The following is a 25,839-nucleotide window of genomic DNA, read 5'->3' as shown; positions in this document are numbered from 1 at the left end:
TCAGGGATCTGTGGACATGCACTCCAAGGTCCCTCTGATCCTCTGCACTTCTCAGTGTCCTACCATTTATATTCTATTCTCTTGCCTTGTTAGCCCTCCCCAAATACATTACCTCACACTTCTCTGGATTGAATTCCATTTGCCACTGTTCTGCCCACCTGACCAGTCCATTGATATCTTCCTGCAGTCATAGATACATAGATACATAGAAGATAGGAGCAGGAGTAGGCCATTCGGCCCTTCGTGCCTGCTCCGCCATTTAATGAGATCATGGCTGATCCTTTAATTCAGTATCCCGTCCCCGCCTTCTCTCCGTAACCCTTAACCCCTTTTGCCCGTAGAAATATATCTAATTCCCTCTTAAATATATTTAATGAGCTGGCGTACACTGCCCTCTGTGGCAATGAGTTCCACAGGTTCACCACTCTCTGAGTGAAGAAATTCCCCCTCATCTCTGTCCTAAATGGTTTAGCCCTTATCCTTAAATTATGTCCTCTAGTTCTGTTCTCACCCGCCAAGGGAAACATTCCTTCTGCATCCAGTCTGTCTAGACCTGTCAGAATTTTATACACTTCTATGAGGTCCCCTCTCAATCTTCTAAACTCCAGTGTGTACATCCCTAAACTACATAGTCTCTCCTCATAGGTCATTCCCGCCATTCCTGGTATCAGCCTGGTGAATCGCCGCTGCACCCCCTCCATGGCAAGAACATCCTTCCTCAGATGAGGCGACCAAAACTGTACACAGTACTCGAGGTGTGGTCTCACCAGTGCCCTGTACAGCTGCAGCAAGGTATCCCTGTTCCTGTATTCTAACCCTTTTGCTATGAAGGCCAGCATACCGTTTGCCTTCTTGACCGCCTGTTGCACCTGCATGCTCGCCTTCAGTGACTGGTGTACAAGAACACCCAGGTCTCTCTGTACTTCCCCCTCTCCCAATCTATTGCCATTTAAATAATAATTTGCCCTCCCGTTCCTGCACCCAAGGTGGATAACTTCGCACTTGTCCACATTATAGTGCATCTGCCATTTATCCGCCCAATCGCCCAGTCTGTCCAAATCGCTCTGGAGCTTCCTGGTCTCTTCCTCTGAGCCCACCCCACCTCCTAGTTTAGTGTCGTCTGCAAATTTGGAAATGCTGCATCCGACTCCCTGATCCAGGTCATTAATGTAAATTGTGAACAGCTGGGGGCCCAGGACAGATCCCTGTGGTACCCCACTTGTTACTGCCTGCCATTCAGAAAATGAGCCGTTTATTCCAACTCTCTGTTTTCTATCTGACAGCCAGTTCCCTATCCACGCCAAAACTTTCCCCTTTATCCCATGAGCCTCAATTTTCCATGCTAATCTTTTATGTGGGACCTTATCGAAGGCCTTTTGGAAGTCCAGGTACACCACATCTACTGGCTCTCCCCCATCTATTCTACCAGTTACTCCCTCAAAAAATTCCAATAGATTAGTCAAGCACGATTTACCCTTTGTAAATCCATGTTGACTCTGTCCTATCCTGTCCCCATTTGCTAAGTGCTCCGCTATTTCATCCTTAATGATGGACTCCAGCATTTTGCCCACAACTGATGTAAGGCTTACAGGTCTGTAATTACCTGCTTTTTCCCTACCCCCCTTTTTGAATAGTGGGGTAACGTTAGCTACCCTCCAATCCAGTCTGCAGCTTTCTTCTTCATTATCAACCACACGGCCAATTTTTGCATCATCTGCAAACTTCTTAATCATACCTCCTACATTCAAGTCCAAATCATTGATTTATACCACAAAAAGCAAAGGACCCAGTACTGAGCCCTGCGGAACCCCACTGGAAACAGCCTTCCAGTCACAAACACCCTTCGACCTTTACCCTTTGTTTCCTGCCTCTGAGCCAATTTTGGATCCAACTTGTCCCTTTGTCTTGGGTCACATGGGCTTTTACTGTCGTGACCAGTCTACCATGTGGGACCTTATCAAAAGCCTTGCTAAAATCCATATAGACTACATCAAACACACGACCCTCATCGACCCTCCTTCTTACCTCCTCAAAAATGCAACCAAGTTAGTCACACACGACCTTCCCTTAACAAATCTATGCTGACTGTCCCTGATTAATCTGCATCTTTCTAAATGAAGATTTATCCTGTCCCTCAGAATCTTTTCCAATAATTTTCCCACCACCGAGGTTAGGCTGACTGGCCTGCAATTACTCAGTCTATCCCTTTCTCCCTTTTTAAACAACGGTACCACATTAGCAGTCCTCCAGTCCTCCGGCACCACACCTGTAGCCAGAGAGGATTGGAAAATGATGGTCAGAGCTTCTGCTATTTCCTCTCTTAACAGTCTGGGATACATTTCATCCGGGCCTGGGGATTGTGCTTGACTAATCTACTGCAATTTTTTGAGGATGTAACTGGTAAAATAGATAAGGGAGAACCAGTGGATGTGGTGTATTTGGACTTTGAGAAAGCTTTTGATAAGGTCCCGCATAAGAGATTAGGGTGTAAAGTTAAGGCACATGGGATTGGGGGCAAGGTACTGACTTGGATAGAGAACTGAGTCTATCGAATTTTGGAAGATGACCAGCAATGCATCGACTAGTTCTCGGGCCACTTCCTTAAGTACCCTAGGATGTAGATTATCAGTCCCTGGGGATTTATCGGCCTTCAATCCCATCAATTTCCCTAACACCATTTCCCTACCAATACTGATTTCATTCAGTTCCTCCCTTTCATTAGACCCTATGTTCCCCGACATCTCTGGGAGGTTATTGTGTCCTCCTTTGTGAAGACAGAACCAAAGTATGTATTTAAGACCAGGACAAGTGCAAGATAGATTAAGGCGATACTTAGTACAACTAAATCAGGAGGTACAAGCACTAAATAAAGAAGTAAGGAACCAACAACAGATTAAAGATCTAGAAAGGCAAAATGCTGGACTTAAACCAGACGAGTTGCCCAGAATAGGTCAACAAGTAATGATGCAAGTTATCAGAAGAAAGGGAATGGGGCCCGTTGGATGGGGCCATGTACTGTATTAATGACAAGTGATACGTGTGTTTGTCTACAGGAACCGATGGGTATGCGATGGAAGCAATGGACCCAGGTGAAACCATTTAACACTAAAGACCCCCATTCTACCCTCTCCTCTAGGGGAAAGAGCTCGGAACACGACCAGACCTCTGTTTAAATTACAGATAAACATGAATCCAGTCGACCCTTTATATCAGAGGGTCCGTCTCAGGGAGAAGAAGCTCTCCCGGTTTACCCTTACGCCCGAGAACTAATTTTTAATGTGGAAGCAAGTCATCCTCAGTTCCGAGGGACTGCCTAAGAAGAAAGAAGAAGATATAATTGGAGTAAGACTTCTTTACTCCTGTATTCAAATCCTCTTGTAATGAAGGCCAGCATACCATTTGCCTTCTTAACTGCCTTTCACGACCACCGGACGTCACAAAGCGCTTTACAGCCAATGAAGTACTTTTGAAGTGTATTCACTGTTGTAATGTGGGAAACGCGGCAGCCAATTTGCACACAGCAAGCTCCCACAAACAGCAATGTGATAATGACCAGATAGTGTTTTTTCATCATGTTGATTGAGGGATAAATATTGAGCTCAAAACACCGGGGATAACTTCTTCGAAATAGCACCACAGGATCTTTTACGTCCACCTGAGGGGGCAGACGGGGGCCTCGGTTTTCCGTCTCATCCGTAGGACGGCACCTCCGACACTGCAGCGCTCCTTCATTACTGCCCCTCCGACAATGCGGCTCTCCCGCAGCACTGCCCCTCCCACAGTGCAGTGCTCCCTCAGTACTGCACCTCCGAAAATGCGGTGCTCCTTCATTACTGCCCCTCTGACAGTGCGGCGCTCCCTCAGTACTGCCCCTCTGACAATGCGGCACTCCCTCAGTACTGCCTCTCCGACAGTGCAGTGCTCCCTCAGTACTGCGCTCCCTCAGTACTGCCCCTCCGACTGTGCGGTGCTCCCTCAGTACTGCCCCTCTGACAGTGCGGCACTCCCTCAGTACTGCCCCTCCGACAGTACAGCACTCCCTCAGTACTGCCCCTCCGACAGTACAGCGCTCCCTCAGTACTGCCTCTCCAACAGTGCATCACTCCTTCACCACTGCCCCTCCGACAGTGCGGCGCTCCCTCACCACTGCCCCTCCGACAGTGTGGCGCTCCCTCAGTACTGCCCCTCCGACAGTGCGGCGCTCCCTCAGTACTGCCCCGCCAACAGTGCGGCGCTCCCTCAGTACTGCCCCTGGAGTGTCAGCCTCGCTTTATATGCTCAAATCCCTGGAGCGGGATTTAAACCTACAACCTTCTGACTCTGCTATCCACTGAGCCACAGCTGACTCCAGTCTTTTACACAGTTTCATCATAACTTCCTTGCTTTTGCACTCTACGCCTCTCCTAAAGCAGGGGAGTTATGATGAATTGTTAAACAGTTTTTTTTGCAGAGTGACCAAGGCTGTCCGTAGGAAACAATTTTGCATTTGAAAGAAGCTTGTATTGTGAAGCTTGTGCCCCTTTGCCAGGCCCGCTGCCTGCGGCCCCTCTCCCAGATTCCAGCCCCAGCTCTGTGCTGACTGAGCTCCTCTCACCTGGGGACAGCGCGTCACAATCGGCCCCAGCGCACCTGAGCTGGGAGGACGCCCCGCCCCCTTGCCGCGCCGCCATTGGTTGGAGGACCAGGCCGCCCAGTTCAGTCCTCCCACCGCAGCCCGTGTCCTATTGGTCAGAGCTCCCGTCAGTCACAGGCCCGGGCCGGGCCGGCCTCCATCCACCTGACTGGCCTCTTCCTCTGATGACGTCACAAACGGGCCCCAGTCTCAGCACTGGGGAGGAAGGTCCCGCCCCCTACCCGCGCGACCATTGGTTGGAGGACCAGGCCGCCCACCTCAGCCCTCTTCCTATTGGTCATCGCTCCCGTCAGTCAGAATCACATTGCTCCGGCTCACTCCGCCACCCCGCGCGGCTCAATCCGCTCCGTTCAGCGTCCGCGGAGGTCCCGCCCACCCGACTCTCAGGTTTGGTTTTTCTCGTATTTTACTTTATAATCTCGCTCTCCGCTCCCCCCCCTCACCTCGATTTAAATCGATTCCCCAACACTTGACTTTACCCCGGCCGCTGATTCCGCCACTTCCCCGGGCCCGGCCTTCCGTCTGCTGCCCGGAGCCCCTGCGCAGGCGCACTGGCAGCCTCGTGTTGTGGTGAGGGGGCCGAATGAGCATGCGCAGCCCCACCTCTCCACATTTAAAGGGACACCCACCCCCTCCACATTTAAAGGGACACCCACCCCCCTCCACATTTAAAGGGACACCCACCCCCTCCACATTTAAAGGGACTCCCTCCCCCTCTCTCATGTTCTTCAGATTAAACAAAGAAGAAACATAGAAGATAGGAACAGGAGTCGGCCATTCGGCCCCTCAAGCCTGCTCCGCCATTCAATGAGAGCATGGCTGATCATCCAAATTCAGTACTCTGTCCCTGCTTTCTCCCCGTATCCCTTGATCCCTTTAGCCTATCTAACTCCTTCTTGAATATATTTAATGAATTGGCCTACTGCCTACGGCCTCTGTCCTAAATGACTTACCCCTTATCCTTAGACTTAGAGATGAGGAGGAATTTCTTCACACAGAGAGTGGTGAACCTGTGGAATTCTCTACCACACAAGGCAGTTGAGGCCAATTCATTAAATGTATTTAAGAAGGAGTTAGATATATTTGTTAAGTCCAAAGGGATCAAGGGATATAGGGAGAAGACAGGGACAGGGTACTGAATTTGGATGATCAGCCATGATCTCATTGAATGGCGGAGCAGGCTCGAGGGGCCGAATGGCCTACTCCTGCTCCTATCTTCAATGTTTCTATGCGACCCCTGGTTCTGGACTCCATGACCATCGGGAACATGCTTCCTGCATCTAGTCTGTGTAGTCCTGTTAGAATTTTATACGTTTCAATGAGATCCCCTCTCATTCTTCTAAACTCCAGCAAGTATAAGCCCAATCGACCCAATCTCTCCTCATACGTCATACCTGCCATCCCAGGTATCAGCCTGGTGAATCTTCGCTGCACTCCTTCCATGGCAAAAACATCCTTCCTCAGATAAGGCGACCAAAACTGCACACAATACTCAAGATGTGGTCTCACCAAGGCCCTGTACAACTGCAGCAAGACATCCTTGTTCCTGTACTCAAACCCTCTCGCTACGAAGGCCAACATACCATTTGCCTTCTTAACCGCCTGCTGCACCTGCATGCTTACCTTCAGCGACTGGTGCACAAGGACACCCAGGTCTCTTTGCACTTCCCCTTCTCCCAATCTATTGCCGTTCAGATAATAATCCGCCTTCCTGTTTTTGCCACCAAAGTGGATAACCTCACATTTATTCACATTATATTGCATCTGCCATGCTTCTGCCCAATCACCCAACCTGTCCAAATCATCCTGTAGTTTCTCGGCATCCTCCTCACAGCACACACGCCCACCCAGCTTTGTGTCATCTGCAAATTTGGAGATATTACATCTAATTCCCTCGTCTAGATCATTAATATATATTGTGAATAGCTGGGGTCCCAGGACCGATCCTTGCGGTACCCCACTAGTCACTGCCTGCCACTCGGAAAAAGACCCGTTTATTCCAACTCTTTGCTTCCTGTCTGCCAACCAGTTCTCTATCCAAGTCAATACCTTGCCCCCCAGTCCCATGTGCCTTAACTTTACATGCTAATCTCTTATGTGGGACCTTATCGAAAGCCTTCTGAAAGTCCAAATACACCACATCCACTGGTTCGCCCTTATCTATTTTACGAGTTACATCCTCAAAAAATTCCAGTAGATTAGTCAAGCACGATTTACCTTTTGTAAATCCATGTTGACTTTGTCCGATCTTGTCACTTTTTTCCAAGTGCTCTGCTATTACATCTTTTCTAATGGACTCTAGCATTTTCCCCACTACCGATGTCAGGCTGACCGGTCTGTAATTCCCCATTTTCTCTCTACCACCTTTTTTGAATAATGGGGTAACATTAGCTACCCTCCAATCCATGGATACTGTTCCAGATTCCATCGAAAACCCAGCAGCTTCTCCTCCATCTCCACTCCAGCTCAAAGTGCTGCAACAAAAAGACCTACACAGGCGGCCAGGGACCGACTTCCGTCACCTGCAATAAAACTCTTCCCCACAGCCGCTGACTAATGGTGGCCGCAGCACCCACAATTCCCCGCGCCCCAGAAACCACTCTATCCAACGCGCTGATTTCCCCGCTGAGAGTGCGCATGCTCCCCGGGGCCGCGGGCCATTCTGGGAGCCTGGCTCCTGTCCTTTGTCCTGAGTCGGACATGGTGGAACCGGCTGAAGAAACCGGGAAGCGGCGGCTCGGATGGGGGAGGCGCTGCACCCTGGGTTTCCTGGTGCCGGGGCTCTGGCCGCGCGTCCGCCAGGCCCGGCTGCTCTGATTCTGATTGAGGTTTTTGATGAGGTAACAGAGAGGGTTGATGAGGGCAATGCGGTTAACGTGGTGCACATGGATTTCCAAAAGGCGTTCGACAGCGTGTAAAGTTAAGGCCCATGGGATTGGGGGCAAGGTATTGACTTGGATAGAGAACTGGTTGGCAGACAGAAAGCCAAGAGTTGGAATAAACGGGTCTTTTTCCGAGTGGCAGGCAGTGACTAGTGGGGTACCGCAGGGATCGGTGCTAGGACCCCAACTATTCAAAATATATATTAATGATCTAGACAAGGGAACTAGATGTAATATCTCCAAGTTTGCAGATGACACAAAGCTGGGTGTGCGTGTGTGCTGTGAGGAGGATGCCGAGAAACTCCAGTATGATTTGGACAGGTTGGGTGATTGGGCAGATGCCTGGCAGATGCAATATAATGTGGACAAATGCGAGGTTATCCACTTTGGTGTCAAAAACAGGAAGGCAGATTATTATCTGAATGGCAATAGATTGGGAGAAGGGGAAGTGCAACGAGACCTGGGTGTCCTTGTGCACCAGTCGCTGAAGGTAAGCATGCAGGTGCAGCAGGCAGTTAAGAAGGCAAATGGTATGTTGGCTTTCGTAGCGAGAGTGTTTGAATACAGGAACAAGGATGTCTTGCTGCAGTTGTACAGGGCCTTGGTGAGACCACATATTGAGTATTGTGTGCAGTTTTGGTCACCTTATCTGAGGAAGGATGTTCTTGCCATGGAAGGAGTGCAGCGAAGATTCACCAGGCTGATACCTGGGATGGCAGGAATGATGTATGAGGAGAGATTGGGTCGATTGGGCTTGTACTTGCTGGAGTTTAGAAGAATGAGAGGGGATCTCATTGAAACTTATAAAATTCTAACAGGACTACATAGACTAGATGCAGAAAGGATGTTCCCGATGGTCTGGGAGTCCAGAACCAGGGGTCACAGTCTAAGGATAAGGGGTAAGCCATTTAGGACAGAGATGAGGAGGAATTTCTTCACCCAGAGAGTGATGAACCTGTGGAATTCTCTACCACAGAAGGCAGTAGAGGCCAATTCATTAAATATATTCAAGAAGGAGTTGGATATATTTCTTAAGGCTAAAGGGATCAAGGGATATGGAGAGAAGGCAGGGACAGGGTACTGAATTTGGATGATCAGCCATGATCTCATTAAATGGCGGAGCAGACTCGAGGGGCCGAATGGCCTACTGCACTTGCTTAAAATCTGTTAAATAGAAACATAGAAGATAGGAGCAGGAGTAGGCCATTCAGCCCCTCGAGCCTGCTCTGCCATTCAATGTGATCATGGCTGATTATCCAAACTCGGTACCCTGTCCCTGCCTTCTCCCCATATCCCTTGATCCCTTTAGCCTTAAGAAATATATCTAACTCCTTCTTGAATATATTTAATGAATTGGCCTCCACTGCCTTCTGTGGTAGATTTCACCACTCTCTGGCTGAAGAAATTCTTCCTCATCTCTGTCCTAAATGGCTTACCTCTTATCCTTAGACTGTGAACCCTGGTTCTGGACTCCCCCGGCATCGGGAACATCCTTCCTGCATCTAGTCTGTCTAGTCCTGTTAGAATTTTATAAGTTTCAATGAGATCCCCTCTCATTCTTCTGAACTCCAGTGAGTATAAGCCCAATCGACCCAATCTCTCCTCATACGTCATTCCTGCCATCCCAGGTATCAGTCTGGTGAATATTCGCTGCACTCCCTCCATGGCAAGAACAAATTTCCTCACATAAGGTGATCAAAACTGCACACAATATTCAAGGTGTGGTCTCACCAAGGCCCTGTACAACTGCAGCAAGACATCCTTGTTCCTGTACTCGAACCCTCTTGCTATGAAGGCCAACATGCCATTTGCCTTCTTAGCCGCCTGCTGCACCTGCATGCTTACCTTCAGCGACTGGTGCACAAGGACACCCCGGTCACGTTGCACTTCCCCTTCTCCCAATCTATTGCCGTTCAGATAATAATCTGCCTTCCTGTTTTTGCCACCAAAGTGGATAACCTCGCATTTATCCACATTATACTGCATCTGCCATGCTTCTGCCCAATCACCGAACCTGTCCAAATCATCCTGGAGTTTCTCGGCATCCTCCTCACAGCACACACGCCCACCCAGCTTTGTGTCATCTGCAAACTTGGAGATATTACATCTCGTTCCCTCGTCTAGATCATTTATATATATATTGTGAATAGCTGGGGTCCTAGGACCGATCCCTGCAGCACCCCACTAGTCACTGTCTGCCACTCGGAAAAAGAGCCGTTTATTCCAACTCTTTGCTTCCTGTCTGCCAACCAGTTCTTTATCCAAGTCAGTACCTTGCCCCCAATCCCATGTGCCTTAACTTTACATGCTGTTCTCTTATGCGGCACCTTATCAAAAGCCTTCTGAAAGTCCAAATACACCACATCCACTGGTTCTCCCTTATCTATTCTACCAGTTACATCCTCAAAAAATTCCAGTAGATTAGTCAAGCACGATTTACCTTTTGTAAATCCACGTTGACTTTGTCCGATCCTGTCACTGTTTTCCAAGTGCTCTGCTATTACATCTTTCATAATGGACTCTAGCATTTTCCCCACGACCGATGTCAGGCTTACCGGTCTGTAATTCCCCGTTTTCTCTCTTCCACCTTTTTTGAATAGTGGGGTAACATTAGCTACCCTCCAATCCATGGGAACTGTTCCAGAGTCTATCGAATTTTGGAAGATGACCAGCAATTCTGTCCCTCTAGTGCTACTTGTGTCTCCCAGTCCTCTCTTCACCTTGTTTCTCCTCTCTTATGTTTCATCCTGGTGCCCATCCCCCTGTCAAATTCATTTAAACCCTCCCCCACAACACTAGTTAACCGTCCCATGAGGACATTGGTCCCAGCTCTGTTGAGGTGCAACCTGTCCACCTTGGACAGGTCCCTCCTGCCCCAGAACTGGTCCCTCCTGCCCCAGGAATCTGAAGTCCTGCAATATTTCTCTTTCAGGTACTTATCCAATTCCCTTTTGAAAGCGGTGATTGAATCTGCCTCCACCACCCTTTCAGGCAGTGCATTCCAGATCCTAACCACTCGCTTTGTAAAGAAGTTTTTCCTCATGTCGCCTTTGGTTCAGCAGCAGCTGGGGTCTGAAAATCAGCTTCACTGCCCCTGGGCTGGGAAAGGGAAACATGAGGCAACACTCTCCCTCTTACCCCTCTCTACACTCCTTTTACAGGGTTTTAGAAGTGGAGCATTTACAGACAGGAAGCTCAGACCAAACATCACGTCAAGAACAGACAGACTCGCTCGATTCATCAGGACCTGATTCAACCGCTCCTCCATTCTGCTGGCACCTCAGAGAATTCACACTAATGAGAGACATTTTAAATGTTCTGAGTGTGGGAAGAGCTTCAAAATCTACAAGCACCCAAAGAGACACCAGTGGCTACACACTGGGGAGAGCCCGTTCACCGGCCCCGTGTTCCAGAAGGGATTCACTCAGTCATCCGCTCCGATGATACACCAGCAAATTCACACTAGGGAGAGACCTTTAACCCACTCCGTGTGTGGGCAGGGATTAATTGCACCCTCCGTGCTGCTGAGACACCAGCTTGTCCACACCGATGTGAGACCGTTGACCTGCTCCGTGTTTTTGAAGCGATTCTCTCATTCTGCCACCCTCCTGAGACACCAGTTTGTTCACAGTGATGAGAGACCGATTAGGTGTTCTGACTGTGGAAAGAGATTTAAAAGGTCCCAGGATCTGAAGAGACACCAGCTGGAGAGAGCAGGAGAGATTCTGTTCACCTGCTCAGTGTGTGGGAAGGGATTCACTCGGTCCTCAAATCTGCTGGCACACCAGCGCGTTCACACTGGGGAGAGGCCGGGGAAACATTCCGACTGTGGAAAAAGCTTTCAAATGTCCCAGGAGCTGAAGGGACACCAGCTGGAGAGAGCAGGAAAGAGGCCATTCACCTGCTCCGTGTGTGGGAAGGGATTCACTCGGTCATTCCACCTACTGAGACACCAGCGAGTTCACACTGGGGAGAGGCCGTTCACCTGCTCCGTGTGTGGGAAGGGATTCACTCAGTCGTCCAACCTACTGATACACCAGCGAGTTCACACTGATGAGAGACCATTTAAATGTTCTGACTGTGGGAAAAGGTTTAAAAGGTCCGGAGATCTGAAGGTACACCAGCGAGTTCACACTGGGGAGAAGGTGTTCACTTGCTCCGTGTGCAGGAAGGGATTCACTCAATCATCCAACCTGGTGAGACACCAGCAAGTTCACACTGATGAGAGACCATTTAAGTGTTCTGACTGTGGAAAGAGCTTTAAAAGCTCTGGGGAGCTGAAAGAACACCAGCGAGTTCACACCGATCAGAGACCATTTACATGTTCTGTCTGTGGGATGAGCTTTAAAAGCTCCAGGAATCTGAACGGACACCAGCGAGTTCACACTGGGGCAAGACCATTCACCTGCTCCGTGTGTGGGAAGGGATTCACTCAGTCGTCCAACCTGCTGACACACCAGCAAGTTCACACTGATGAGAGACCATTTAAATGTTCTGACTGTGGGAAGACATTTAAATGTTCGAAGGGCCTGAAGAGACACCAGCGGGAGAGAGAAGGAAAGAGACTGTTCACCTGCTCTGTGTGTGGCAAAGGATTCACTCGGTCATCCCACCTGCTGACACACCAGCGAGTTCACACTGCTCTGTAGCACAGGGCCCTGTAGAGACAGCTGGGGTGACATGAACATGGAATGGATGAATGTTTTATAAATTCTTGTACTGCTGTTTAATCTTTAAGATTGTTGTGCTGATGATTCCCTTTGTTTCACTGTTCATAGAAACATAGAAGATAGGAGCAGGAGTAGGCCATTCGGCCCCTCGAGCCTGCTCTGCCATTCAATGAGATCATGGCTGATCATCCAAATTCAGTACCCTGTCCCTGCCTTCTCCCCATATCCCTTGATCCCTTTAGCCTTAAGAAATATATCCAACTCCTTCTTGAATATATTTAATGAATTGGCCTCTACTGCCTTCTGTGGTAGAGAATTCCACAGTTTCACCACTCTCTGGGTGAAGAAATTCCTCCTCATCTCTGTCCTAAATGGCTTACCCCTTATCCTTAGATGGTGTTACATAGAATGTACAGCACAGCAACAGGCCATTCGGCCCAACTGGTCCATGCCAGTGTTTATGCTCCACACCCACCCTACTTCAATTAACATGATCAACATCTCCTCCCATTCCTTTCTCCCTTGTGGGTGGCTTCCCCATAAATCCATCTGTGCTGTTCACCTCAACTACTCCCTGTGGTAGCGAGTTCCCCATTCTCACCATTCTCTGGGTAAAAAAATTTATTCTGAATTCCCTCCTGGATTTATTAGTGACTTTTATATTTATAGCCACATAAATATGATGAGATTCTGTTAAGCTGCCCAGTATGTTGTTGTACTTTGTCTTTTTCTGATGAATGAAACATTACTGAGCCCCTGTACCCGTGTTATGGGATGAAGTGCCAGACAAGTGAAGGCACAACGTCTGGGTGCGAATCTAATAATAACCTCACGGACCGTATAGGTGTGATAACCAGACGGGCTTGTGGTTATAGTCTGGTCACAGATGGACTAAATTCCCTGAATTAGCAGGAGTTCAGGAGGCGGTCAACAGACGGGTCCAAACAATCCCTTTTCCTGAGTGGTAACCAAGCTTGTGTATAAGAACAGGCCACTTAAGCCGTTGTCAGTTGGAACAGACTCGAGAAGATCACGCGCGAATCCACTGTACTTCTATTCTCCAGATTGAGGGAATTATCACCCGATCTGTGTTATGCAGCACTCTTAATAAAGCCTGGAGAGACCATTTGTGTTCTTGTGAGCTTGACTATCTGGTATCCGAAACCCTGGGACTCCCGATCATTAGAGTCAACCTCAGTGTGTGGAAAGGGATTCCCTGGTGTATCCCACCCGCTGACACACCAGAGTGTCCACAGTGTGACTGCGGTGGGTCGATTCCACTGTTTCCGATGCCTTTAATCACATCCAGGACTGAACCATGTTAATTCAGGCAACTGGGGCTTGTTAATGTTAAAAGCCCCCAATAACTGGGCTGGATTTAAAGATTATTCCCTGTTCTCTCAGTACCAGTGAGCAGAGAGAAGCTGATGTTATAGAATCATAGAGCACAGTAGGATGCCTTTCGGCCCATCGTGCTGGTGCCAGCTCTCTGAAAGAGCGATGCAATTAATCCCACTGCCCTGCTCTTTCCCCACAGTCCTGCAAATTTCTGCCTTTAGTATATATCCAATTCCCTTTTTGAAAGTTAGTATTGAATCTGCTTCCGCCTCCCATTCAGGCAGTGCATTCCAGATCATCACAATTCGCTGTGTAAAAAAAGTCTCCTCATTTCCTCTCTCGATTCTTTTGCCAATGATCTGAAATCTGTGTCCTCTTGTTACCGACCCTCCTGCCAGTGACAACAGCTTCTCCTTGTTTGCTCGATCAAAACCCCTCATAATTTTGAGCACCTTGATCACAGCTCCACTTAACCATCTCTGCTCCAAGTTATATTGCCATTGTTTTGTGAATTGTTGCTGTGATCGAGGTGCTGGATGTCCGTGCCTGGGGAATGGGACATTCTATCCTCATGAGCACCGAGTGTCAGCATCCAACAATCACTGGTCAGGAACTGTCTTTTTAAACTGCCTCACCTGAGCTTTTTGACTCCCTGATTTCATTATTAAACATTTCCGAGTTTTTGCAGAGTGACCAAGGCTGAACAGATAAATGTGAGGTATTACATTTTGGTCGGAAGAATGGGGAGGTCACTTATCACTTGGAGGGTGCGAGTCTAGGTGGGGTAGAGGAACAAAGGGATCTCGGAGTACAAATACACAAATTACTAAAAGTTGGGACACAGGTTAGCAAGGCCATAAAAAAAGCAAACCAAGCACTAGGGTTTATTTCTAGAGGGATAGAATTGAAAAGTAGTGAAGTTATGCTAAACCTGTATCGAACCTTGGTTAGACCACACTTAGAGTACTGCGTACAGTTCTGGTCACCATATAAAAAGGATATAGAGGCACTGGAGAGGGTGCAGAGAAGATTTACAAGGATGATACCAGAAATGCGAGGGTTTACATATCAGGAAAGGATGAACAGGCTGGGTCTCTTTTCTCTTGAAAACAGAAGGCTGAGGGGTGACCTAATAGAGGTCTTTAAAATTATGAAAAATGTTGATAGAGTGGATACAGAGAGAATGTTTCCACTTGTGGGGAAGAGCATAACTAGAGGCCTCAATATAAGATAGTCACCAAGAAATCCAATAGGGAATTCAGAAGAAACTTCTTTACCCAGAGAGTGGTGAGAATGTGGAACTCGCTGCCACAGGGAGTGGTTGAAGCGAATAGTATCGATGCATTTAAGGGGAGGCTAGACAAGCATATGAGGGAGAAGGGAATCGAGGGTTATGCTGATAGATTTAGATGAGGAAAGACGGGAGGAGGCTCGAGTGGAGCATAAACACCGGCATGGACTGGTTGGGCCGAATGGCCTGTTTCTGTGCCGTATATCCGATGTCATCCTATGTCAAGTATCCCAGCTGGCTTAGCTCCAGGCACTTTAGCTCAGTGGGCAGCACTCTCACCTCTGAGTCAGACGGTCGTGGGTTCAAGTCCCAGTCCAGAGACTTGAGCATAAAAATCTAGGCTGACACTCCAGTACTGAGAGAGTGCTGCGCTGTCAGAGGTGCCGTCTTTCGGATGAGATGTTAAACCGAGGCCCCCGTCTGCTCTTTCAGGTGGATGTAAAAGATCCCATGGCACTGCATTGAAGAAGAGTTCGGGGCACCTGACTGCCGGCAGCGAGCGGGATTGACATGTCCACCGACCAATAGGGAGAGAGATTGCGGGAGCTGTGGGTGGGTGACGCATGCTGGGACGTCGTGACATCATGAAATGTCATGACATCATCACCACTTGGTGTTATTTACCTTTTGTAAATCCATGTTGACTTTGTCCGATCCTGTCACTGTTTTCCAAGTGCTCTGCTATTACATCTTTTATAATGGACTCTAGCATTTTCCCCACTACCGATGTCAGGCTTACCGGTCTATAATTCCCCGTTTTCTCTCTACCGCCTTTTTTAAATAGTGGGGTAACTTTAGCTACCCTCCAATCTATGGGAACTATTCCCGAGTCTATTGAATTTTGGAAGATGACCAGCAATGAATCTACTATTTCTAGGGCCACTTCCTTAAGTACCCTAGGATGTAGATTATCAGGTCCTGGGGATTTATCGACCTTCAGTCCCTTCAATTTCCCTAACACCATTTCCCTACAAATACTGACTCCATTCAATTCCTCCCTCTCATTAGACCCTATGTACACGACATCTCTGGGAGGTTATTTGTGTCCTCCTTTGTGAAGACAGAACAAAAGTATGTATTTAATTAGTCTGCCTTTTCTTTGTTCCCCATTATAAATTCTCCTGATTCTGACTGCAAGGGACCTACACTTGACTTCACCAATCTTTTTATCTTCACATATCGATAGAAGCTTTTACAGTCAGTTTTTATGTTCCCTGCAAGCTTACTCTCATGATCTATTTCCCCCCTCTTAATTAATGCCTTTGTCCTCCTTTGCTGAATCCTAAACTGCTCCCAATCCTCAGGTTTGCTGATTTTTCTGTCCAAATTATATGTCCTCTCCTTGGATCTTATGCTATCCCTAATTTCCCTTGTTAGCCACGGTTGAGTCACCTTTTGTGTTTTATTTTTATGCCAAACAGGGATGAACAAATCATGTAGTTCATCCATGCGATCTTTAAATGTTTGCCGTTACCTATCCACCGTCAATCCTTTAAGTAACGTTCCCCAATCCATCCTAGCCAACTTGTGCCTCATACCATCATAGTTTCCTTTATTTAAATTCAGGACCCTAGTCTCTGAGTCAACTACTTCACTCTCCATTTTAATGAAGAACTCTATCATATTATGATCGCTCTTCCCCAAGGGGCCTCACACAACAAGATTGCTAATTAATCCTTTCTCATTACATAATACCCAGTCTAAGCTGGCCTGATCTCTAGTTGGTTCCTTGACATATTGGTCCAGGAAACCATGCCGTATACACTCTAGGAATTCCTCCTCCACAGTATTGTTACTAATTTGGTTAGCCCAATCTATATGTCGATTAAAGTCACCCATGATAACTGCTGTGCCCTTATTGCACGCATCTCTAATTTCCTGTTTAATGCCATCTCCAACCTCAGCATTACTGTTTGGGGGTTTATATACAACTCCCACTAACGTTTTCTGCCCCATGGTATTTCTCAGCTCTGCCCATACAGATTCCACATCATCAGAGCTAATATCCTTCCTTACTTTTGTGTTAATCTCCTCTTTAACCAGCAATGCTACCCCACCTCCGTTCCCCTTTTTCCTGTCCTTCCTGAATATTGAGTACCCCTGGATGTTGAATTCCCAGAGTTGGTCATCCTGGAGCCATGTCTCCGTAATCCCAATTACATCATATCCATTTACATCTATTTGCGCAGCTAATTCATCCACCTTATTACGAATGCTCCACCTTATTACAAATGTCGGATCGGTGCTGGGTCCCTTGCTGTTTGTAGTGTACATTAATGATTTAGATATGAATGTAGGAGGTATGATCAGTAAGTTCGCAGATGACATGAAAATTGGTGGAGTGGTAAATAGCGAGGAGGGAAGCCTCAGGCTACAGGACAATATAGATGGGTTGGTCAGATGGGCAGAACAGTGGCAAATGGAATTTAACCCTGAAACGTGTGAGGTGATGCATTTTGGGAGGACTAACAAGGCAAGGGAATACACAATGAATGGTAGGACCCTAGGAAGGACAGAGGATCAGAGGGACCTTGGTGTGCATGAACATAGATCCTTGAAGGCAGCAGGACAGATAGATAAGGTGGTTAAAAATGCATATGGGATACTTGCCTTCATTAGTCAAGGCTTAGAATATAAGAGCAGGGAGGTTATGATGGAGCTGTACAAAACGCTAGTTAGGCCACAGCTGAAACACTGTGTGCAGTTCTGGTCACCACACTATAGGAAGGATGTGATTGCATTGGAGAGGGTGCAGAGGAGATTCACCAGGATGTTACCTGGGCTGGAGCGCTTCAGCGATGGAGAGACTGGACAGGCTGGGGTTGTTTTCCTTAGAGCAGAGAAGGCTGAGGGGGGGACCTGATTGAGGTGTACACAATTATGAGGGGCATAGATAGGGTAAATAGAAAGGAACTTTTCCCCTTTGTAGAGGGGTCAATAACCAGGGGGCATAGTTTCAAGGTAAGGGGCCGGAAGCTTAGAGGGGTTTTGAGGAAGAACTTTTTCACCCAGAGGGTGGTTGGAATCTGGAATTCACTGCCTGAAAGGGTGGTAGAGGCAGGAACCCTCACAACATTCAAGATGCATTTAGATGAGCACTTGAAACGCCATAGCATACAAGGCTATGGACCAAATGCTGGAAAATGGGATTCGAATAGATAGGGCTTGATGGCCGGCGCGGACATACATAGATACATAGAAGATAGGAGCAGGAGTAGGCCACTCGGCCTTTCGAGCCTGCTCCGCCATTCAATGAGATCATGGCTGATCATCCAAATTCAGTACCCAGTCCCTGCCTTCTCTCCATATCCCTTGATCCCTTTAACCTTAAGAAATATATCCAACTCTTTCTTGAATATACTTAATGAACTGGCCTCCACCGCTCTCTGTGGCAGAGAATTCCACAGGTTCACCACTCTCTGGGTGAAGAAATTCCTCCTCATTTCAGTCCTAAATGGCTTACCCCTTATCCTTAGTCTATGGCCCCTGGTTCTGGACTCCCCGGCCATCAGAAACATCCTTCCTGCATCTAGTCTGTCCAGGCCTGACAGAATTTTATAGGTTTCGATGAGATCCCCTCTCAACTTCTAAACGCCAGTGAGTATAAGCCCAATCGACACAATCTCTCCTCATACGTCATTCCTGCCATCCCAGGTATCAGCCTGGTGAATCTTCGCTGCACTCCTTCCATGGCAAGAACGTCCTTCCTCAGGTAAGGCAACCAAAACTGCACACAATACTCAAGGTGTGGTCTCACCAAGGCCCTGTACAACTGCAGCAAGACATCATTGTTCTTGTACTCGAACCCTCTTGCTACAAAGGCCAACATACCATTTGCCTTCTTAACCGCCTGCTGCACCTGCATGCTTACCTTCAGCGACTGGTGTACAAGAACACCCAGGTCTCTTTGCACTTCCCCTTCTCCCAATCTATTACCATTCAAATAATAATCTGCCTTCCTGTTTTTGCCACCAAAGTGGATAACCTCACATTTATCCACATTATAGTGCATTTGCCATGTTTCTGCCCAATCACCCAACCTGTCCAAATCGTGCTGGAGTTTCACGACATCCTCCTCACAGCATACCCTCCCCCCCAGCTTTGTGTCATCTGCAAATTTGGAGATATTACATCCAATTCCCTCGTCCAGATCATTAATATATATTGTGAACAGCTGGGGTCCTAGGACCGATCCTTGCGGTACCCCACTAGTCACTGCCTGCCACTCGGAAAATGACCCGTTTATTCCAACTCTTTGCTTTCTGTCCGCCAACCAGTTCTCTATCCAAGTCAATACCTTGCCCCCAATCCCATGTGCCTTAATTTTGCACGCTAATCTTTTATGCGGGACCTTATCAAAAGCCTTCTGAAAGACCAAATACACCACATCCACTGGTTCTCCCTTATCTATTTTACCAGTTACATCCTCAAAAAATTCCAGTAGATTAGTCAAGCATGATTTACCTTTTGTAAATCCATGTTGACTTTGTCCGATCTAGTCACTGCTTTCCAAGTGCTCACATGATGGGCCGAAGGGCCTCTTTCTGTGCTGTATAACTCTGTGACTAACATTCTGCATTTCCATCTCCAACAACAACAGATTGTATTTATATAGTGCCTTTTATACAGTAAAACCTCCCAAGTCCCAAGTCAGAGGAATGTCACCAAACAAAATCTGACACCGAGCATAGATATCGGGGCAGGCGACCAAAAGGCTTGGTCAAAGAGGGAGGTTTTAATGAAGGTCTAAAGGAAGAGAGAGAGAGAGAGAGAGAGGCAGAGAGGTTTCGGGAGGGAATTCCAGAGCTCAGGGCCCAGGCAGCTGAAGGCCCAGCCGCCAATGGTGGAGCGATGGAAATCAGGCAAGGGGCCAGAATTGGAGAAGCACAGATATGGCGGAGGGGTGTAGAGCTGGAGGAGATTACAGAGATAGAGAGGGGTGAGGAGGCCATGGAGGGATTTGGAAACCAGGATGAGAATTATTAACCGGGAGCCAATGTAGGTCAGTGACTCCCACACCACTTACTGGATCTGTCTCCGTTCACGTTCCCAGGGGATCATTGTACCTGAAAAATGTGGGGACTCTCGCTCATTCTGGTGGGTGAATGGAAGGTCCCATTGTGTCTTCTACACAGGTCAGTAAATACTGCCAGCCAGGATTAGTCAGGACTTGTGGGTCCTATCTGACCCCAAATTGCGTCAAAGGTTAATTTGCGATTGTCGTTGAAAGTTAATTATGTTATTGCAAAATAATTCAGGGAATCTCAGCTGAAATTAAGAGGGAGGATCAAGGACAGCAGTTCTTAAAGGGCCGCAGCAGCACCCCCCCGCCCCCGACAGTCATAAGTCAGCTCTCGTCTTACAGACATCAAGGACTCGACACACTGTATGTTGGAAACAAAGCTTATTTACTTGACATATATGCAAAATATTAAGCTCCAGCCCAGCTCGAGTGGGCCATTCACATCAGTATCAACAAACCCCAACCGCCAGAGTGAAGATCGCCCAGTCCTGGATGTGATTTAACAGCAGCAGAATCGAACCACTCCCATCAGGCGTGGACTTGCTGGTGTGTTAGCAGGCGGGAGGAGCGAGTGAATCCCTTCCCACACACGGTGCAGGTGAACGGCCTCTCCCTGGTGTGGACTCGCTGGTGCGTCAGCAGGCTGGAGGACCGAGAGAATCCCTTCCCACACATGGTGCAGGTGAACTGTCTCTCCCCGGTGTGGACTCGCTGGTGTGTCAGCAGACTGGAGGACCGAGAGAATCCCTTCCCACACACGGTGCAGGTGAACTGCCTCTCCCCGGTGTGGACTCGCTGGTGCATCAGCAGGCGGGAGGAGCGAGTGAATCCCTTCCCGCACAACATGCAGGTGAATGGCTTCTCCCCGGTGTGACTGCGCCGGTGAATCTCCAGCCTCGAGGGGTTACTGAATCCCTTCCCGCACTCACCACATTTACACGGTCTCTCCCTGGCGTGGCTGCGCTTGTGCCTCTGCAGATTGGATGATCGGCTGAATCCGGGTCCACACGTGGAATACGTGTGCGGTTTGTCTGCGCTGTGATCGCTGCTCTCTCCTTCCATGTGCAAAGGCCGATGATATTCAGGTCCTGATGGATCGAGTGACTCTGTCTGTTCTTGACGTGATGTTTGGTCTGAGCTTCCTGTCTGTAAATGCTCCATTTCTAAAACCCTGTAAAAGGAGTTTAGAAAGGGGGTAAGAGGGAGAATGTTGTAGGATAGAATCATAGAATGGTTATAGCATGGAAGGCAGCCATTCGGCCCATCGAGCCCATGCCAACTCTCAGCTAGTCCCACTCCCCCACCCTTTCCCTGTAGCCCTGAATTTTTTTTTTATCCAACTCCCTTTGGAAAGTGATGATTGAATCTGCCTCCACCACCCTTTCAGGCAGTGCAGTCCAGATTCTAACCACTCACTGCGTAAAAATGTCGACTTTGTTTCTTTTGTCAATCACCTTAAATCCATGTCCTCTGGTTCTTGACCCCTCTGTGAATGGGAACAGTTTCTCTCTATCTACTCTGTCCAGACCCCTCATGATTTTGAACACCTCTATCAAATCTCCTCTCAATCTTCTCTGCTCCAAGGAGAACAACCCCAGCTTCTCCAGTCTATCCCCGTAACTCATTCCTGGAATCATTCTCGTAAATCTTTACTGCACCTTCTTAGGCCTTCACATCCTTCCTAAAGTGTGGTGCCCAGAATTGGACACAGTACTCTAGTTGGGGCTGAACCAGTGTTTTATACAGGTTCATCATAATTTCCACACTTTTGTACTTTATACCTCTATTTATGAAGCCCAGGATCCCATAAGCCTTTTAAATCGCTTTCTCAACCTGCCCTGCCACCTTCATCGATTTGTGCACACATACCCCCAGGTCTCTCTGTTCGTGCACCCACTTTAGGATTGTACCATTTAGTCTATATTTCCTCTCCTCATTCTTTCTACCAGAACATATCACTTCACACTTTCCTGCATTAAATTTAATCTGCCATGTGTCCACCCATTTCAACAGCCTGTTTATGTCTTCCTGAAGTCTATCACTCTTCTCCTCACTGTGCAAATTTTGAAATTGTGCCTTGTACACCCACGTCCAAGTCATTAACATATATCAAGAAAAGCAGTGGTCCTAGTACCGACCCCTGGGGAACACCACTGTGTACCTTCCTCTAGTCTGAAAAACAACCGTTCACCACTACTCTCTGTTTTACATACATACATACGAATTAGGAGCAGGAGTCGGCCACTCGGCCCCTCGAGCCTGCTCCGCCATTCAATAAGATCATGGCTGATCTGATTACTCCACATTCCCACCTACCCCCGATAACCTTTCACCCCCTTGCTTATCAAGAATCTATCTACCTCTGCCTTAAAAATATTCCAAGACTCTGCTTCCACCGCCCTCTGAGGAAGAGAGTTCCAAAGTCTCACGACCCTCTGTGAGAAAAAATTTCTCCTCATCTCTGTCTTAAATGGGCGACCCCTTATTTTTAAACAGTGACCCCTAGTTCTAGATTCTCCCACAAGAGGAAACATCCTCTCCACATCCACCCTGTCCAGACCCCTCAGGATCTTATATGTTTCAATCAAGTCACCTCTTACTCTTCTAAACTCCAGCAGATACAAGCCTAGCCTGTCCAACCTTTCCTCATAAGACAACCCGCCCATTCCAGGTATTAGTCTAGTAAACCTTCTCTGAACTGCTTCCAATGCATTTACATCCTTCCTTAAATAAGGAGACCAATACTGTACACAGTGCTCCAGATGTGGTCTCACCAATGCCCTGTATAACTGAAGCATAACCTCCCTACTTTTGTATTCAGTTTCCCTCGCAATAAACAATAACATTCTATTAGCTTTCCTGATTACTTCTTGTACCTGAATACTAACCTTTTGTGATTCATGCATTAGGACACCCAGATCCCTCTGCGTCTCAGAGCTCTGCAATCTCTCACCATTTAGATAATATGCTTCTTTTTTATTCTTCCTGCCAAAATGGACAACTTCACATTTTCCCACATTATACTCCATTTGCCAGATCTTTGCCGACTCACTTAACTGATCTGTATCCCTTTGTAGCCTCCTTATGTCCTCTTCACAATTTACTTTCCTACCGATCTTTGTGTCATCAGCAAATTTAGCAACCATGCCTTCGGTCCCTTCATCCAAGTCATTTATATAAATTGTAAAAAGTTGAGGTCCCAGCACTGATCCCTGTGGCACACCACTCGTTACATCTTGCCAAGCAGAAAATGACCCATTTATGCCTACTCTCTGTTTCCTATTAGCTAGCCAACCTTCTATCCATGCCAATATGTTACCCCCTACACCATGAGCTTTTATTTTCCGCAATAACCTTTGATGTGGCACCTTATCAAATGCCTTCTGGAAATCTAAGTACAGTACATCCACCGGTTCCCCTTTATCCACAGCACATGTTACTTCCTCAAAGAACTCCAATAAATTGGTTAAACATGATTTCCCTTTCACAAAACCATGTTGACTCTGCCTGATTACCTTGAACTTTTCCAAGTGCCCTGCTATAACGTCTTTAATAATAGCTTCTAACATCTTCCCGATGACAGATGTTAAGCTAACTGGCCTGTAGTTTCCTGCTTTCTGTCTCCCTCCCTTTTTGAATAAAGGAGTTACATTTGCTATTTTCCAATCTAATGGAACCTTCCCCGAATCTCGGGAATTTTGGAAAATTAAAACCAACGCATCAACTATCTCACTAGCCACTTCTTTTAAGACCCTAGGATGAAGTCCATCAGGCCCCGGGGACTTGTCAGCCCACAGCTCCAACAATTTGCTCAGTACCACTTCCCTGGTGATTGTAATTTTGCTGAGTTCCTCCCTCCCTTCCAATTCCTGATTTACAGCTATTTCTGGGATGTTACTTGAATCCTCTATAGTGAAGACCGATGCAAAATACCTGTTCAATTCAACTGCCATCTCCTTATTTTCCATTATTTATTCCCCAGTCTCACTTTCTATAGGACCAGCGCTCACTTTGTTAACTCTTTTAAAAAAAAAATATCTATAGAAACTCTTAGGGGTCGATTTTAACTCGGGTGCGGGGAATTGGCGGGTTCCCCGAATTTAGTGATTCCCACACGATTCTAAATTGGTCTGTGAGATTGATGCAATTTTAACTCAATTGGCCAATTGATTTCCAGTGTGTGGGAAGCCTTGGCAATTGAGTATTTCCAGTCAAAAAGTCGCAGAATATGACATCATCATTGCTGCTGCTTCTAAGGTCCACAGCAAGCCTTGCTTCCTCTGCAGGCTCCCAAACTTCACCATTAAGATGGCACAGGAGCCTGCAGGAGGAACGGCCAACGGGAGGGCCAGGTCTGCCCCCAATTTTGATGAGGCTTCACTCCAGGCATTACTGGATGGTGCTAGGGCCCACAGGGAGGTCCTGTTCCCTTCTTCAGGGAGGAAGAGGCCTCCCAGTCAGACCAAGGCTGTGTGGCTACAGGTGGCAGGTCAAGTCAACTCCTTGGGGCTCACACGAAGAAAGTGGTTGCAGTGCAGGAAAAGATTCCATGACTTTCTTCGCACTGGAAAAGTAAGTACTGTATGAAGTTTCCATCACCCTCAATCTGATCCCCATTGCCTTTCCTCACCAGCACTCAGCTTTAGCAATCTCTTCCTGCACATCCCACTAGACACTCACATCCATGCACCCTTACCCATTCCCTCTCTCTCTATGCTCACATTCACAGAACTATGCCACCATGCAGCCCTCTCACTCCCTCTCACTCTGATGCTTTGAACACAACTGACAACACACAGGGAGGGCCCTTGGTATTGCAACCTCACTCCATCTTTGTCTCCTTCTAAGTATCTATGCTATGCAATCTCTGCACTCACTCCTTCATTCTCACTCAACCTCCACTTGTCTCCCTCATTGCAGGAAAAGAGAGCACACAACAGGAGAGAGTGAGCCAGGACAGGAGGAGGGCCGCACTCATTAGCCGGGGCTGACCGAGATGTGGACATTGGGGAAGGACAGGCAGGAGCATCCCCGCAAGCTGGTGACAGAATAGTTTTCCATCTCTCTCATTGGCATTGCATGAGTCGCTGATAATGATTCTGAAGCTACATCATATGGACTTATGATCATCTGCAAAATGCAATGTGCATGTAACCTTGGCATCATATCTCTAACTTTTTCCTTGACTCCCCCACAGGACCATCGAGAGCCCCTGTCCCCAGTGTGCAGGAGGAAGAGCCTGAGCAGCCAGACTCCTCAGAGAAATCTGCAACCGCTGAGGGCGCAGCGTCAGCAGAAATAAGCGCACCCAGCACCAGCGCAGACACTCGCACTTCGGTGGGACCATCGGGACATAGAGTAGAGTTGTCACCTGGTGTATCACAGCTCACAAGTGAGCATCAGCAGGTTGTGGAGACAGGGACAGCAGTGGAGAGTCCTCGTTGGAGGGCGCAGGACTCTGCCAGCTCGGCTCAGCTGCATGTTGACCCTCTGCCTCTGGGTCCATCCGTAAGATCAGAGGTGATGGAACTCCAGGCACAGATGCAGGAGTCTCTGGCAGGTTTTGTCTCTAGGGTCGCTGCAAGTGTGGAGCGAATGGAGGAGTCCATAGCGAACATGAGCAGAGCCTTTGTGGAGTCATTGGCGCATGAACGCATCAACACGGAAAGGATGGCTACCTACGTGGAAATGATTGCTGCCTCCGTGGTAAGGCTGGCTATGGTAGAGGAGAGGAGGGCTACGGCCATGGTTAGTCGCCAGGGTATGGAAAACATGGTGAGTGTTCAGAATAGAATGACATCTCTTGAGGAGCAATGGGCATCTATTGAACAGAGAAACCAGACCTTCATGGAAGTCCTTCTGAGTAGGACTGCCATTGCAGATACGGGTCCCCATGGCCCCCCTGATGTGCAGCAAGCTGCTCTCAAGCCACTTGCAGGCACTGAGGCGGACCTGACCTATGAGAGGGAGGTTGGTGGCAGACCTCAAGGAAGTGGGGGCTC

General features: G+C 47.8%; 1 protein-coding gene and 1 pseudogene across 1 annotated transcript; one reads left to right on the top strand and one right to left on the bottom strand.

Annotated features, from left to right (window-relative positions):
* The window catches only part of LOC147083941 (uncharacterized), a 186,133-nt pseudogene that overhangs the window by 37,168 nt on the left and 123,126 nt on the right, over positions 1–25,839 (top strand).
* Positions 20,211–21,020, bottom strand: LOC147083943 (uncharacterized). The gene has a single exon (XM_085980025.1). It carries the CDS (start codon positions 20,996–20,998, stop codon positions 20,366–20,368), a length of 633 nt encoding a protein of 210 aa, XP_085836151.1. The 5' UTR covers positions 20,999–21,020; the 3' UTR covers positions 20,211–20,365.

This window comes from Somniosus microcephalus, unplaced genomic scaffold (genome assembly GCF_052327205.1).
Source record: "Somniosus microcephalus isolate GS21.2 unplaced genomic scaffold, FLI_Smic_1.0 scaffold13, whole genome shotgun sequence".
NCBI classification, from domain to species: Eukaryota; Metazoa; Chordata; class Chondrichthyes; order Squaliformes; family Somniosidae; genus Somniosus; species Somniosus microcephalus.
Note: the sequence above shows the minus strand (reverse complement) of the source record. Positions and strands in the feature narration are given on the sequence as shown.